Source organism: Anolis carolinensis, chromosome 1, assembly GCF_035594765.1.
Source record: "Anolis carolinensis isolate JA03-04 chromosome 1, rAnoCar3.1.pri, whole genome shotgun sequence".
Lineage (NCBI taxonomy): Eukaryota > Metazoa > Chordata > Lepidosauria > Squamata > Dactyloidae > Anolis > Anolis carolinensis.
Window position 1 is genome coordinate 38,614,427 of NC_085841.1, and position 15,285 is coordinate 38,629,711.

Genomic DNA, 15,285 nt, shown 5'->3' on the forward strand with positions numbered 1-15,285 from the left:
TATTTTAAACTTCTTCAATATTTAATGCATAATTTGTTTATGGAAATTCCACTTTTCTTACAAAGAACACAATAAAGCTTTTAGAACATTGTTGATTATATCAAGGGGCATTTGCTTCTTCTTTTAGTGATGAAAGAGCATAAAAATATTTGGATAAAATTGTATTTGCGCAAAACTATCTAATATTACCTGTGGAAATGCTTTATGCTAAGAGCCTACAGGAAAACATTTAAAATGCTACTTGGTATGAAACTATTTGCAGTAAAAAAAATCAAAACTGCTGATTGTGTTTGTGCAAAATATTACATTTGCACACCTGTATGAATCAGCCTATTGTTTTTACACCACCATTTGCATCATAACCCCGAATTACACAACCAAGAGAGAACCCTCTGGCAGCAGCAACAGCAAGACAATGACACCAACCAAGAAAATGTAGTTTGGTTGGGAGTAGGATGAGCAGGTTAGTATGGGAGGGTAGATGCCAGGGAAACAGAAGTACAGGAATTCATGGTGAATGAATGAACTACGGAGCCAACCCTGCACCATCACCACCAGCTCCTCAAAATAAATCAGATGTTCTATTCTAATGGTCTGCAGTGGTTTGATGTATAAGCCAGTGGTTCCCAACCTTTGGTCCTCCAGGTGTTCTGGACTTCAGCTGGTAAACTGGCTGGAATTTCTGGGAGTTGAAGTCCTAAACATCTGGAGGACCAAAGGTTGGGAACCACTGGGATACACCATTTTATCTTTCCTGATCCTTTTTAAGTGACAAAGAACCTTCTCTTATAGGGAGGAGTTTGACCAGTTTTAAGAGCTGGTTGGTAACTACTTAAATAAATTAAACTCAGAAGTTACTCACAATTATTTCTTTGAGTACACAGAATATCAACAGCTATGTTTCAAATCCAATGAAAAGGGGGAACAAGCTAATAGCTTATGTGTAAATGTTCAGTGTTTAAGAACTATTCATTAAACCTCCTTTAATCTCAGCAACTTTATAGTTTTGCTTGTATTTTTCACAGAAGTCTGTAACTTACCCTCTTCTTTATGTTATTACATCAAGATCCTTCATCCCCTTTAGAAGCAAAGGTAAATACAGTTCAATTTCATTAATAGAATCTGTAATTCTGTTTGACCTAATTAATGCCTGACATTTTGCTTCTAAATTAAATATTTGAGTTTTTTATGATTAAGAAGCTATATTCTCAAATAATATAGTGAGATATACCTGCATTAGAAACATGTTTCCAAGGCTATTTGGATAGTAGTGAAGCTTGTTAAAAGCAAGGTGAAGACATTTTGATTCACATTAAACATAAGAAAAAAGAAGGTGGGGATAGGAGCTAATAGATTAAAAACAGGAAACTCTGTGAAAAGATCGGAATCAACTCAATAGCAAAACATTTGAGTAAACTGTGATTGTAGGTGGATTCTGTGTAAGTTGTACAGGCAGCCCCCAAGTTATAAACAACCTATTTACAAATGACTCATAATTATAAACAGGAGTCAGACAATGTGAAGTGAGAGAAATCTACCACTAGGAAGGGAGATTCACTCCTGAAAGAGTGAATTTTCCATGGGGAAAAAGTGACTCCACTGAAGCTTTATCACAATCCTTGTTTCTACAACAAGCCAAATTTTTAAAAATCCAATTATCACAGGGACAGAAAGTGAGGTGAAATCTTCTGAACAGACAGAAAAACAAACACCACAGGGGTGTTAAATCTCTCCTATGCGATCCAAAGCTTATATATATATATATATATACACACACACATACATACACACACACACACGGCTGGAGTTACACTTTAAAAATGTTCCTGTTCTGACTTACATACAAATTCAACCTAAGAACAAACATACAGAACCCATCTTACTAGTAACTTGGGGACTGCCTGTATATACATTCGAAGGTACAGGGGAACTGGACGGAGAGACATCAAAACCCAAAAGCAACTTTAAGGTGAAAACGTATAGCTGGATTCTTGGATTCAACTCTTATGTTGAATCTAAACAAATGTTGGTACATTCTTTATGGAAGTAGCACTTATAGAATGCTGAGAACTTCACATGGCAACAGAAGTGAATTACACTAAAAGCCATCTCTTTTTCCCCAACATGACCTCAAAGTTCACAAAAATAATAACAGCAACATGTATATATTGCAATTTTATTTCATCTGCTCAAACAAAACAAAGTTAGCATTTAAGAAATTTTAAAATGACACAATATGGTAAAAATAGCAGAGAATTAACTGGAAAACTCAAAAGGAGGTAAACTAAATGCATGAAAATTCAACATTCATTAGTGTTTCATCTTCAGTTTTGATTGACACTTGATGCTTTCAAACTTTTTGAACAATGTTTCATGACAACTCTGAAGAGATTTCAGCACCAGCACTAAGATTTGTACATTCAGTTTGTATGCAATTGACTTGTTAGCCACTTGTGTATGGATAGGACAGATTTATCACAGATCAGATCACAGTGTTGAGGAAAGCAATACCTTCCTGGAATTAAAAGTGATCCCCTAAACCATATTCAGCTTAAGGCATCCGCTGTACAAAAGCACAGGAACCATCATAACATTTTTAAAGAACAGTAATTAAAATAACCTAATAGACTGTAGCTAATTTTAATTACAGGAATATCTGGCAATGGCATAGCTGTTATAGTAGTAACAGCTGGAATTTACAATTTAACTAAAACTAGATCTTTCAGAGCGGTCCAATTCAGGATTATGTAACTACGCATGTAGAAAGAGTACAAAGACCTCTGTTTCTTTTTTTCCTTTTACACAGAAATCATGTTAACTTTAGACCAAGGCACAAAACGTTTAGTGCATTAACCAGTTTCATTCACAATCAGTAACTTAATTTCCTTACCTTTGGACCACTTACACCTGTAACATTCTCCTAGACAACCTCAAAATTGTCTTTATAAACAAAATCAAACATGATTCTGGAAAGAGCAAGTTTTTACGTTTAATTACCGTCTAAACAGAAGTTACTTTCAAAAGATGGAAATGCCTCCTGTCAATGGGATCAACATTATTTGCCTTGAGATTTAAATGCCTTCAACTAATGTATGCAAAGTAAAAAATTTTTTAGAAGTTACCACTGATTTGGGGTTATATTTTACTTGCCATACTTATGTCTTGTAGAAAGTGAGGGGAAATGATGGTGTCATTCAAGCCTCTGAGTAGTAATAACAATGGTTAATTTGTTTTGAGGTCTAACACTTGGGAAGATGTGCTACTGAAAACTTATGTGAACTAAATTGGATGGAATGGGATGATCTAAGAAAATGAGTAGGTATGTTCAAACTACAAGTCACTTCCAAATGAGAACAGTTCACAAAATAAATATGGCACTATTATATCATGAGCAGCAGAGGATGCAGTGGGCTCTTGTTTGCACTTTTGTCAAATCACAAAATTCAATAGAAGGGTCTCTTTCTCATCTTTTCCTAAATTCTGCATGGGAAATTTTTAAAAAAGATTTAGAAGTTGGGATAGGAGATGATACTAAGTGACTTCCATGTTACTAAAAATTTACTGTTGCTACTCTACTCTTTTAAGACTTTTTCCTGTCTTGTGACTTTCTGCATCAATGTTTGATTGTTAACTACATGCCCAATGCATGAGAAAACTCATATGCAGATTTCCACCCATCTCGCATCAAATTAAACCAGCCGCAACCACCATTATAGGCTGCAATGACAGTAATCATTTTTGAATCCTGGGTAAAATAGAACCAACAATTATATAACCCTTAATAATTCTTGGGACCTAAGTGGAAAGGAAGAAGAATGGTTGCTGCAGGGAGCATGGGGACAAAAGAGCACATGATCTCATAGGCAGCTTGCAATCAGTCACACAACCTGGGCTTAAAGCCGGGATGGAGAATGTGGCCTCCCTGATGCAAGTGGACAACAACCCCCATTTCAGATTGCCACTGGCTGTGGTGGCTATTATTAATAGGACATGTAGTACAACTACATCTGGACGGTAACAGGTTATCCCTCATTGCATTAAACTATTGGAAGCACAGCATTTTGCACTGACTATGACTCTCCAGCTTCCCCTCCCCAAATTTTAATGGGATTTGTCTCAATACACAGTGTAGCCTAGCTGTTGCGTGTGGGGGTATATTGTTATTTTTATATGTATCTTTTAAAAAAATCACCTCTTAGTATTTCTATGATGCTTAACTTTAAGCTAAGAAAAGAACGAAAACAGTTGGTAATGCCATTACTGAGGCATTACTTAGTTTGAAATACAAATGAAATGATACAAAAAAGTATTAAGTACCTGGCTGTATTTAACATGATTACTGATAAGTCACAACATTTTCCTTATTATTACACATGCATGCAATAAAAGGAAAAATAGTGCAGCAATTAATACAAATGTTTTAAATAAAAAAGTCACCCCTATTCTCAACCCTACATTCCCAAGTTTTTCCCCCTGGGTATTAACTAGGCCTTAATGGGAAAAAAGGGCTACTTAATATTTGTGGCATGCAAGAATGTTTTAAATTAAAAAGCCAACTCTGTGGTTGTGTTATATTACAAAAATGTCTACATGCATAAATTTGTAAAAGCTCAAAAACCTATGGTAAGTCTATAACAATCTAATAATTTACATTTGACCATTGATTTGTATTCTGGAGAACTTTTAGATTTGGTAAAGCATAACATTTTAGGAAGGCATCTATATCTTTATATTCTGGACAGCATTTGCATTTTCCCCCTACAGAACTGCATGAAGGCTAACTAGAGAGGTTTCCTATCATGAGATTCCAAAACACTCATTCTCTATTTTGTGTTTATCTGGATTGTGTTTTTCAGCACACTCTCCTATCTGTACTATTTTGTAAACCGAAGTTATGTTTGATCTTTAATTAATAGAAATAGCCAATATGATAGGAAGACTAACCTGAGATACACTTTTGTTCAACAGTACAGCTTGCTAAATCCTTCCTTAAGAAAACCTCTTTGAAAAGCCTTCTCCTATTTTACTTCTTTCTTTGTATCTTAATGAACCATGAATATACAGCTTCATTTTGATATGAAAACATTTCAATGCACTGTGATCTTGTCCAACAGTATAGGATTTTCTGCATAAATCATCATCACAACTTAAGACTATTTTCCACCCTGTTCAAAGTCAGAAAACAGCAGCGAAGGGAAATAGTGACGTCTGAAAGTTTTCAGAATCTTGCTCTCTCTTCTTCTTAGTGTGTTTTTCCATTTCTTCTAACAGCTCACAAAATGTAGTTGACTTTATGCCAAGACCTGTGGTCACAATGGCTTAGTCCTAGTCTTTCTATGTTGTATTTGACTTATTCAGTTCTTGTCGGATTGCTGTTTAGAAAAGAAAAAAGCTGTTAACTATGCAATGCTAGAAGACAGAAGACAAATTTGACTAGTAAGACACTATACAACTACATTATATACAGCACAACTATCAATTACATATATAAAAATTGACAGATTAAATTGGAGCTGACATGCCCGGATTCTGGAATATTTGTTCTGAAATCTTGGACCAAACACTATATGCTCAATGTAGAATTGTTTAACAGTAGACTAAAGAGATGAACAGTGAAAACAACCATTATGGAAAATTGTTTTGGACCTGAAACTAAGGAACAGCACATAACCCCCAGCAAACAGTCTCAAGGAAGACAGTGAAAGAGGGACATAAAAGTATGAGGGGTAGATGTCAAAAAGGTATTCAACGTCTTAAATACAAAAATCAGGACAATAAAAGAAGTGTGTTGGAAATACCTCTGCAAAAGTGGCAGATTGCTCATACAGATCATCAATTTAACAGCTATTTATATTACCATTGTATACACATGGGAGTTGGGACAAGAAGTGACTTGATAAGATGACAAGTACATAGTACAGTTTAAACTAGGTAGAAGCTAAATGATTGATCTATTTATTCAAAACCATTACTTTCGGTTGTGGAAGTAGAACAGTCAATATGAGGATTGGGGCAGATGGGGGGGGGGGGGACAAGGTTAGGAATTTTGCATTTTCAGACCAATTTTTGCAATCCCAAACATGCAAGTTCTATTTAATTATAGTCAACTTTACAATGCCATATCATAGGTTCACAGACTTACCATCAATTAATTCTTCTTTTAGTTTTGTTAATTCCTTTCTCATTTCATCTAAAATATCCTATGGTATCAGAACAGACAGGTTAAAACAATAGAATTCAAAAGGTGTCGAACTGAACAAAGCACAAATTGAACTTTTTTTAAGGAAGTAATTTATAATAGAGCGAGAAATCTTGGGAATGAGGTTTCAACTGCCTTCCCACAGACCCTTCCATGACCAGATTGTGGTTGGAGAATACAATAACACCTGGATATCCTTCAGGAATGGAAAAAGAAATTAATGAACGTCTTTAAAGAAAGAAATTGATTCCATCAGTGACCTGTGAGACTATTAACAAAAAAGACATGTGTATCTTTCAGTTTCTTATCATCAGAATGAAACCAGAAAAATAAGACTCCCCCTTTTTTCCATTTCAAACAGTATGTAAATAGTATTTGCAACTAAAAATGATCCATCTTTTAAAAATGCACAGAAATATGCTTTGATCAATGGAGGAATGTATAAAATGTGCATGTTAAGAAACATTCATTAAAATTGAATTCATTAGCAAAAGTGTACACTAAAGTACATATGAATTTCAAATGGGGAATTTCACAAAGTAAAAACAACAAGAAGTCAAGTGCAAATGGGAGTTGAAGAAAACAAAAGCAAGACAGAAATTTTCACATCCCTAACATCACCAGTTTCTGATGCTGATGCTTCAAATAAGGACTACCACTCTCCCTTCAATATCTACATGTGAAGAAAGTAATAAATGACACTATAAAGTCTAGAGTGGGCTGTGAATCATGTGGCCCTTCAGATCCCAGCATCATGACCAAAGATGGAGAAGGTTGAAAGCTGCAATCCCACTATATCTGCAGGTTAGATAATTTTCAAACTTGAAATTATGATTTCCTTACTTCTACATAAGATCTTTGCACCTATTTATCACATTTTCACTTCACTTTTTACATTTGAGCACCTAAGCAAAGCTTTTTGAGATCTATTCAATGCATATAGCCCAAAAGAGTGACACTGATATCTCTTCATCACCAAAATCCAAAAACAAGAACACCCCCATTCCTTGCTATATGGCAATCAGCTGATCACGTTGGACTTTTAAGTGGATATATATAACCTGAATATTACATCTATGTTGTAACGGTAATATAAGTATATGGTGGAAGGAGCAAGAAAGTGTGATATCCCTTTCCAATTATTATTATTATTATTATTATTATTATTATTATTATTATTTTATTTTTGTACCCCGCCTCCATCTCCCCGGAGGGACTCGGGGCGGCTTACATGGGGACAAGCCCAGTCAACATAGTTAAAATATAAAATATAAACATACTAAGTACACACATGGTACATAGAAGTGTATAAACAATACCGTAAAAACAGAAAAATAAAAACATTATAACCAGATATATCGATACTCTGATATCTAGTAAAATATATGCAATATATGCAAGGGGGGTTGAATGTATAATTCAATAGGACACTTTAATGAAATAGTATCTTAAAGAGATAACCAACAGATTCTACATGCTTCACCATCATTTCTCTTTCATCCTTTTCTTGCAGGTTGGCTTTGGTATCAACTAGAATTCCCTATTAATGGTTGTTGTGGTTGTGTGTCTTCAAGTAGATTCTGACTTATGGTGACCCAAAACAATCCTATCATGGGGTTTTACTGGCAAAATTTATTTGGGGATATTCCTTTGCCTTCTTTTGAGGCTGAGAGAATGTGTTCTGCCCTAAGTTACCAAGTAGGTTTCAATGGCCAAACAGAGATTCAAACCCTGCTTTCTAGAATAGTTCAAACTACAGTAGAGTCCTGGTTATCCGAGATAAAGCGGCGGGCCCAATCTCTGATAACTGGAACTGCTCGGATTGCCAAGAGGTCCTATTATCCTCCCGGCAATCCAGTTTAGGGAAGCGCCCGTGAGAGCTGCTGCCTAGCAATGATCACGGGCGGCTTCCTAAGGGGTGAGGGCTCACCGAGGGACGTCTCCCCGGATCTCCCTCGGCCAGGCCCTTGCTGCAATGGCCTGGTTGAGGAAAACCCATGGTACGCTCCTCGTTTCTTGGAGGGACAGGCCCTTGCTGGAGCAAGGGCCTGTCCCTCCGAGAAACGCCGAGTGCACCCCGGATCTCCCTTGGCCAGGCCATTGCTGGAGGAAACTTTCTTCCAGCAAAGGCCTGGCCAAGGGAGATCAAGGGAGATGTCCTTCGGTGAGCCCTCACCCCTTGGGAAGCACCCCACAAGCGCTGCTGCTTAGAAGCATTCCTGGGGTGCTTCCCAAGGGGTGAGGGCTCAGCCCAGGGAAGTACCCCATGAGCACTGTGGCAGCAGCGATCACAGGGTGCTTCCAGGGCACCTCTCCTTCTCTCGAGCTCCCTTCGCTAGAGAGAAGGAGAAGGAGGGTGCCCCCAGCGGCGCCTCGGATAATACGACTCTCCGTTAACCGGAACTCGGTTAACCGGGACTCTACTGTACTATACCACATAATGGAGGGAGTATAACTTATTCAACTTCTAGTTTTTATTGGAAATTCATCTATCATACAAACGATGAAATTTTGAACTGGTAACCTGAAGTACCATTAAAGAGAAGGGCAAAAGAATCCAGTCTTTGCTTTCCTCAGTCTGCCTTATTTTGTTGTATGATGTAGAGTATATGTAAATAGGACAAGCCCTGTCCCTCTTTTTAAATGGGTTTCATGCTGAAATAAGAACCAGAAAGGATTTTGTCTCAATACAATAATCATGTGGTGCTGGTGTCCTATCTTTAGCATATGCTTCCATTACAAGTATTAAAACTGTTACTATAATGCTATATATTGCTCAATCAGATGTTGCTTCGATGATAATTAACTTGTTAAATGCGTTGCATGCCAGATATTGTCAAGTATATAGCATTAGAAATATCAAGTTCACAGTGTCACGTTCTAGTAATAGTACTATTTACCTGTTTCAATCTGTCATAATCTAGCCCTTCAGCCTGTACTCCATTGGTACTGGGTTGCCCAGTGGAAGCAGATTTTGGTCTATGAAAAATAAATAGACACAGTTTGTTCAAGTTAACTGTGCTACCATACACTTTTTCACCAAGGTTTCAACATTTTAAAACAGTTATGGATTTTGGTATGATCCGTGGAGAAGTTGAGGGTCATTATGTGAAGGTGACAAAGGTGGCAAAGTGCCTTCAGCTGACCAGCCACATCCGGCTACTGCCATTTTCCTGCCCACAACTTCAAAAAAAAAAAAAAAAAGATCTGTTAAAATGCTGGCTATTTATTACTTCTGTTTTACTCATGTCTTTGCTGCTGTTTTGCCTCCTGGGATAGAATATGTTCCTTCTCTTCCAGGGTGCTCAGAAAAAGTAAACAAGTGGATGATCACTCTTTTCCCGCTCCCCACCCTTTTGCCCAGGCTACCTTGCATCTCATCCATTGCAGCTACTGCAATTGCCACTGTTGCCCCTTCTTGACTAGCACAATTATTTAGAGGGATACATGTAAAATGTGACTGGGGATGGCATTTAATTTTGTTGTATGATGTACAATGACAATATTGTTATTCTATTCTAAAGTTATTCTGTTCTACAATAATCAAATCAGAAAATGTCTGTCTAATTTCCTTATGTATTAAATTTTAATTAACAATGATTTTTGTAGGAATATTCAAATAACACAGATGGTCACCACCTTAATATACCCTAGAATGCAATCACAAATAAAATGGCTCTAGTGCATCAATATTAGTTTGTACAGGAAAAAGACATCTATTTGGTAATGCCACTGATATAAGAATATTTATCAGAAGAACCAGCATGGCCTAATTGGCAGTGTGGGTGTATTTCTTGCATATACATGTACATGTATAATGCTTTCATGTAGTGAAATTATTTTTAACTCTTGAATTAATACTTCAGTTATACATAATAGGTTATTGAATAAATTAGCTCAGTATACCAAATAAATGTAAATCATTTAGTTTTTAATGAAAGATTCCTACAGAAGTTTACTCTGATCTGGGATTTTCTTCATGCAATTATGCATTTGTTCTTCAGGATAGACCTAAGTTTTTCAGGATCTAAATATTAATGTTGCAATGTTCTAACTCATTATAGTTAATGTTTTCACATAAACTAGGTTTTTTAAAAGCTACAGAATACAAAGCATGAGCACCCTAGCATGGCCCGTTCCTGGTGGCAGCTTGATGAAACCTAAATATTTGTCTTTGCAGGCTTTTTGCCTCTTGAGATATTCATCACTGCTTCTTCTTTTTCTTCTGACTTTACAACAATAATTCAAGATTGCTGTTTTTAAAGTGGTGTACATGTAACTAATTAGTTAAGATTAAAATAAAAATAAAAAGTATTTGAAATAATTAAAAATTGCACTGCTTCTTATTTTAATTTACAATTTTAAAAAAGTTATTGCAATTTATAAGTACTTAAAAAATTGAGCCCTTCAAACTTAAACATCAATGTGTTGCCTTTGTAATGGAAAAATGGTGGAGACAACAGCTCCTTTGGCAGAGGAGAGAGCAGAAGGGGTGGTTCTCTCAGTGCGGAGTCAAAAAGAAAGTCAGAAAGGTAAGTCTGTGCCATGAGAATTGGAAGAAAGCAGCTGTTTTGGGATTTCTTTGTCATGGCAGGTGCTTCTTTCAGGTTCTTTCAGCAAGGATTAAGGTCTGAGAGTCCAAGAGTTTAGTCCATGCTGGAAGAGCATGAAGAAAGCAGCAGTTACCTCTGCTCGCACTCTGGCAGCTTTTCTGGGATTTTCGGAGAGCAGAAGGGGTGGATATCAGGCTCTCTTGGCACTGAGAAAACTCCAAGAGTCTGAGAGCATAGTCCACGCTGTAAGAGTCTCAAGGAAGCAACACCCGCCTCTGCTTTTTCTCCGGTGGCTCTTTTGGGGCTTCCCTGCTGTGGCAGAGAGAGAAGAGTGGGCGAGTGCTTCTCTCAGCCTTTCTTGACGCGGAGTACACTACAAGGCTTTGACAGCTTAGTTCATACCAACAGAGCCTGAAATAAACAACAACCCCCTCTGCTCTCTCTTTGACTGTTTTGGGACTTCCTTGTCACAGTGGACAGATATTGCTTCTGCTGCCACTGCCATTCCCCACCTAGATGCTGCAAAAGGTCACAGGAGAGAGTAGAGAAAGTCAGAGCTTCTTTTAGAATTTTCGACAGAACATGGAAAACATTATTTTTTCCATCTCTTTAAAAATGTACTTAGCACATGTACTATCTGTATCAGTAGTTCTCAACATTTGTTTCTCCGGGTTTTTAGGACTTCCACTCCAAGCCCCCTGGTCAGCTTGAATGACAGTCAGGAACTCTGAGAGCTTATGGAGGAACACAGGTCAGAACCACAGATTAATATTAATAAAACTGTGAAGTTTAATTTTATTATCTAAAAACATTTTTGGAGTTAATAACTTTATTCTTATATCCCATTCCATTTCCCCAAAGGGACTCGAGGCGGCTTACATGGGGACCAAGCCCAGTAATGCAACAATAAAATACAACATAAGATATGTTCAATTATAATGAATTAATACATAAAACATATAAAAATAATAAAAGCATAAACTCAACAACAAGTTCTTTTATTGCAGTTATTTTCAAATACTACCTTGAGATAACAGGTGACTTGCTTCCATTCATTGTATTTGTTCTTTCCCAGGGCTTTCTTGTTAATTCTGTAGAAAGTAACATAACTGAATGTTAATGAGTTACATTCACTGAATGATGCTTTTAGGGCATTCTTATGGTAGAGATGTTCTTTCTAAGATCCTGGTACTATCAAATGCCATAAGATCAGCGGAAAACATAATGAAAGATTAAATTATACACTCAGCAGACAACATTTTGGAAATCCATTTTTATCGGGTACATCCAACGAGATTATCCTATATACTCATGTATAAGTCAACCTTATGTATAAGTCAAGGACAGGTTTCTGGGGTCATAATTATGTGTTTTTGATAGGACCAGTGGATAGGTCACAAGCCATTCCATGAAGAGGCAAAAGCACCAATGTTGCTTCTGGGTGGCAGCCACCCATGCTGTTTTCCCATCCAGGCATCCAAAAAAGGTCAAAAGTAAAGTAATGACAAAGAGAGTAGATGAGCTAAGTGCTTCTTCTAGGTCAGTGGTTCTCAACCTGGGGTCCCCAGATCTTTTTGGCCTACAACTCCCAGAAATCCTAACAGCTGGTAAACTGGCTGGGATTTCTGGGAGTTGTAGGACAAAAACATCTGGGGACCCCAGGTTGAGAACCACTGTTCTAGGTTCTCCCAAGGCAGACTAAACTCTGACCTTTCACCTCTCTATTCATAGAAGGGGATGATTCCTCTTTATTAAGGGTTAAGGTATAGTACTCAAATTGACCCATGGATAAATGAACCCAGTTTCTTAGGGCTGATTTTTTAATTAAAATTTCTAGACTTATACGTGTGTAAACAGAGTAGATAGATTATTAAATATTTACCACAATTATGCTTTATGTTACAATAATGAACAAAAAGAATGTCAAAAGGAGAGTGCCATGCTTCACAAATTTACACAACTTACCAGGTGTGCTTGTTGAAGGAGGCTTGGAAACTGAAGGCTCTGGTTCTTCCTATGAAAATGAGATGAACAATCTAACAATTTTGCACCTAGTCAAATTTATGAAGCAAAGCAGTTAAGCTCATATGGTTACCACACTTCTAGAAGAAGGAAAGGGAAAGGTAAAAACCTAACATTTCAAGTTGTACATTTAAAACACTGCAATTATTTTCATTTAGGCACACTATAATTTCAACAAAATAACAGCTTGGACATATGCGTGACCAAATAATTTATTAGCTTACACTTTTTTCTTCTTTTTGTTCTGCTTCTGACGATCCCTTCTCAGCAATTCTTCTCCTTCAAAGAGGGACATATATATATGTGGTTACTTCTTAGCTAATACTGCATGCTGATATATAATTACAGCATCATTTTCCAAACTCAGAAAAAAAACACATTGTCCCATCCCTTAATATAGTGTGAAAACTATGACTAAATAAATGCCTCTTAGCATATTATTGAATGCTTGCAGTAATGAAAATCAACCAGGTGGGTGTGTTAATGGAAAACAATGCATCATGCTATTTCAGAAGCTAAAATTCAAGTTTTTCACCATTAATATACGGTATATACAATATAACATGTATGCTAAGAATATGTTTACATTATAGAGATCTGAGATATTCAGGAGAGGGAGAGGGAAAAAGAGACTATGTGTGACTGCCTTCAGGTCACCTATCAATCTATGGTAAGTCCACGAATTTCAGTGGGTTCCTTAGGCAAGGAATACTCAGCTGAGATTTTCCCAGTTCCATGCAAGTATTAACTCGGGCCAACACTGTTTATATTCCAACATTTGGTGCCTTTAGAGCATTGTCAGCCTGAGATATCTGTAACTATTCACAATTTACCTTCATGGTAGATACTTACATTAACAAAATATAGACATGTTTAATTTTTCAAAAGTAACTCAAATCTACAAGAAATGCTATGAAAAAAATCCAACTGTGTTACCTTCTTGCCAACAGTGCACTCATTTCTTCCATTAAACCGCTTCCTCCAAGGGGAAGTGGGCCATTCCCACGACCACTATCTGTTTTAGGTGAGGCAGAGCTTGATCCTCCACTTGGATTAGGTGACTCTTCATTCTATAATTGAAAATATGCAAATCATAATGTCAAACTACATCTCTAAAGGATGACTAAAACATGCATCTACATGGCCTAGAAAAATTGTCAATATTTGAGTAAGTTGTCACATCTGTTGAATCTAAACCCTTACCACATACTGATACTGTACCTGAACATGTTATACAAGGCATGGGCAAACTTCAACTCGCACAATTCCTAACCGCCTACCGCCGGTTAGGAATTGTGCGAGTTGCAGTCCAAAACACCTGGAGAAACGAAGTTTGCTTATGCCTGTGTTATACCTACATGTTGTCTAGTTAGAGTTCAACCTTGATTCTCTACACCAATTAGTCATTATAGAAAACTAAGTAGAGTTTAAATTCATGTTAAGTAACACTTTAAAAAACTTGAATTGTATTTACCCGTGATACTTTTCTCAGTTTGGCTCCTGCAAGGGCGGCTGCGAGTCCTGTTATAGGACGATGGTCTTCATACATCAACCCCTTGGGGAAACCACTGACAGGGAGGGGAGGGGCTGGAGGCGGAGGAGGGACTTGGTTGGGAAGGGGGGGCGGAGGGGGAGGGGGAGGTGGCCCTGATGGCGGGAGAGGGGGTGGTGGAGGTGGCCCAGGGGGAGGAGGGACTGCTGGTGGAGACTGGACGGGGCCAGGAGGAAGAGGGGGTGGGGGCGGAGGTGCAGGTGGTCCTTGTATAACACCTAATTAAGAAAAAAAAAAAAACACGTAGGAAAAAACCAAATACAAAAACTATGACAAGAGGTAAAAACTGCTAGGAAGCCAGTTTTATAAACTCTTAAAGAGAATAAAATTCACATTCCAACATCTATCCAGTTCTACAGTCCATAAAATATTTACTATTTCTAACATTTGCATTCAAGAGTAATAAACAAACAATTTAGCCTGAATAAAAGGTAGTCTTTAAAATTTGTAAGATGGACTCATATTGTTGAAGACAACAACACTCATTTCAGTTTTTTTAAAAATACGATACCACACAATTTTTACACTGTGTACTAAAAGATTCCTCCCTAAAAACAAAGATATAATGTCAGTGGATAAAAGCCAATGACCCCAACACTCAAATAATCTATGTTATAATATTAAACTTTAAAAATATGTACATCTGCATTGGGTTCTTTAGTTTTATAGATGTATAAGAAAGATTAAGGACAAGATAAATAAAATAAAAAGTTGTATTTATTTAGATAATTGCACCTTATGCCTTGGATTTTTGTCAGAAGTATTAATAATGCATACATTAGTGGGTTAGAAGCTTTTAAAAAGAATGTTCCCCACCTCCACAGCTTGATGAAAATCAATTTTTGTACGGCTGTGTGTAAACCCAGACTTACCCACCCACCAGTTAATGAGAATTGCCCATAACCACAAACATAGTTTTGCCTATCAATTTAGGATGATTTTCATCTGCTCCTGTAGTG

The 15,285-nt window shown here is 37.1% G+C and overlaps 1 protein-coding gene and 1 non-coding gene across 5 annotated transcripts in view; one reads left to right on the top strand and one right to left on the bottom strand.

Moving 5' to 3' along the window:
* Positions 1 to 2,162: 2,162 nt before the first annotated feature.
* The window catches only part of enah (ENAH actin regulator), an 85,209-nt gene continuing 72,086 nt past the window's right edge, over positions 2,163 to 15,285 (bottom strand). For all 4 annotated transcript variants that reach the window (XM_008125937.3, XM_008125940.3, XM_008125939.3 and 1 more), the window contains 8 exons: positions 14,249 to 14,544; positions 13,711 to 13,844; positions 12,999 to 13,053; positions 12,718 to 12,766; positions 11,777 to 11,843; positions 9,100 to 9,178; positions 6,143 to 6,200; positions 2,163 to 5,372 (listed from right to left, as the gene is read on the bottom strand). In XM_008125937.3, the coding sequence (XP_008124144.1) occupies positions 5,335 to 5,372; positions 6,143 to 6,200; positions 9,100 to 9,178; positions 11,777 to 11,843; positions 12,718 to 12,766; positions 12,999 to 13,053; positions 13,711 to 13,844; positions 14,249 to 14,544 (776 nt within the window). In that variant the 3' untranslated portion in view covers positions 2,163 to 5,334. The remainder of the gene's footprint in view (positions 5,373 to 6,142; positions 6,201 to 9,099; positions 9,179 to 11,776; positions 11,844 to 12,717; positions 12,767 to 12,998; positions 13,054 to 13,710; positions 13,845 to 14,248; positions 14,545 to 15,285) is intronic.
* Positions 10,792 to 10,880, top strand: mir5444a (microRNA mir-5444a). The gene has a single exon (NR_130044.1). It is a non-coding gene; the product is annotated as a microRNA mir-5444a (primary transcript).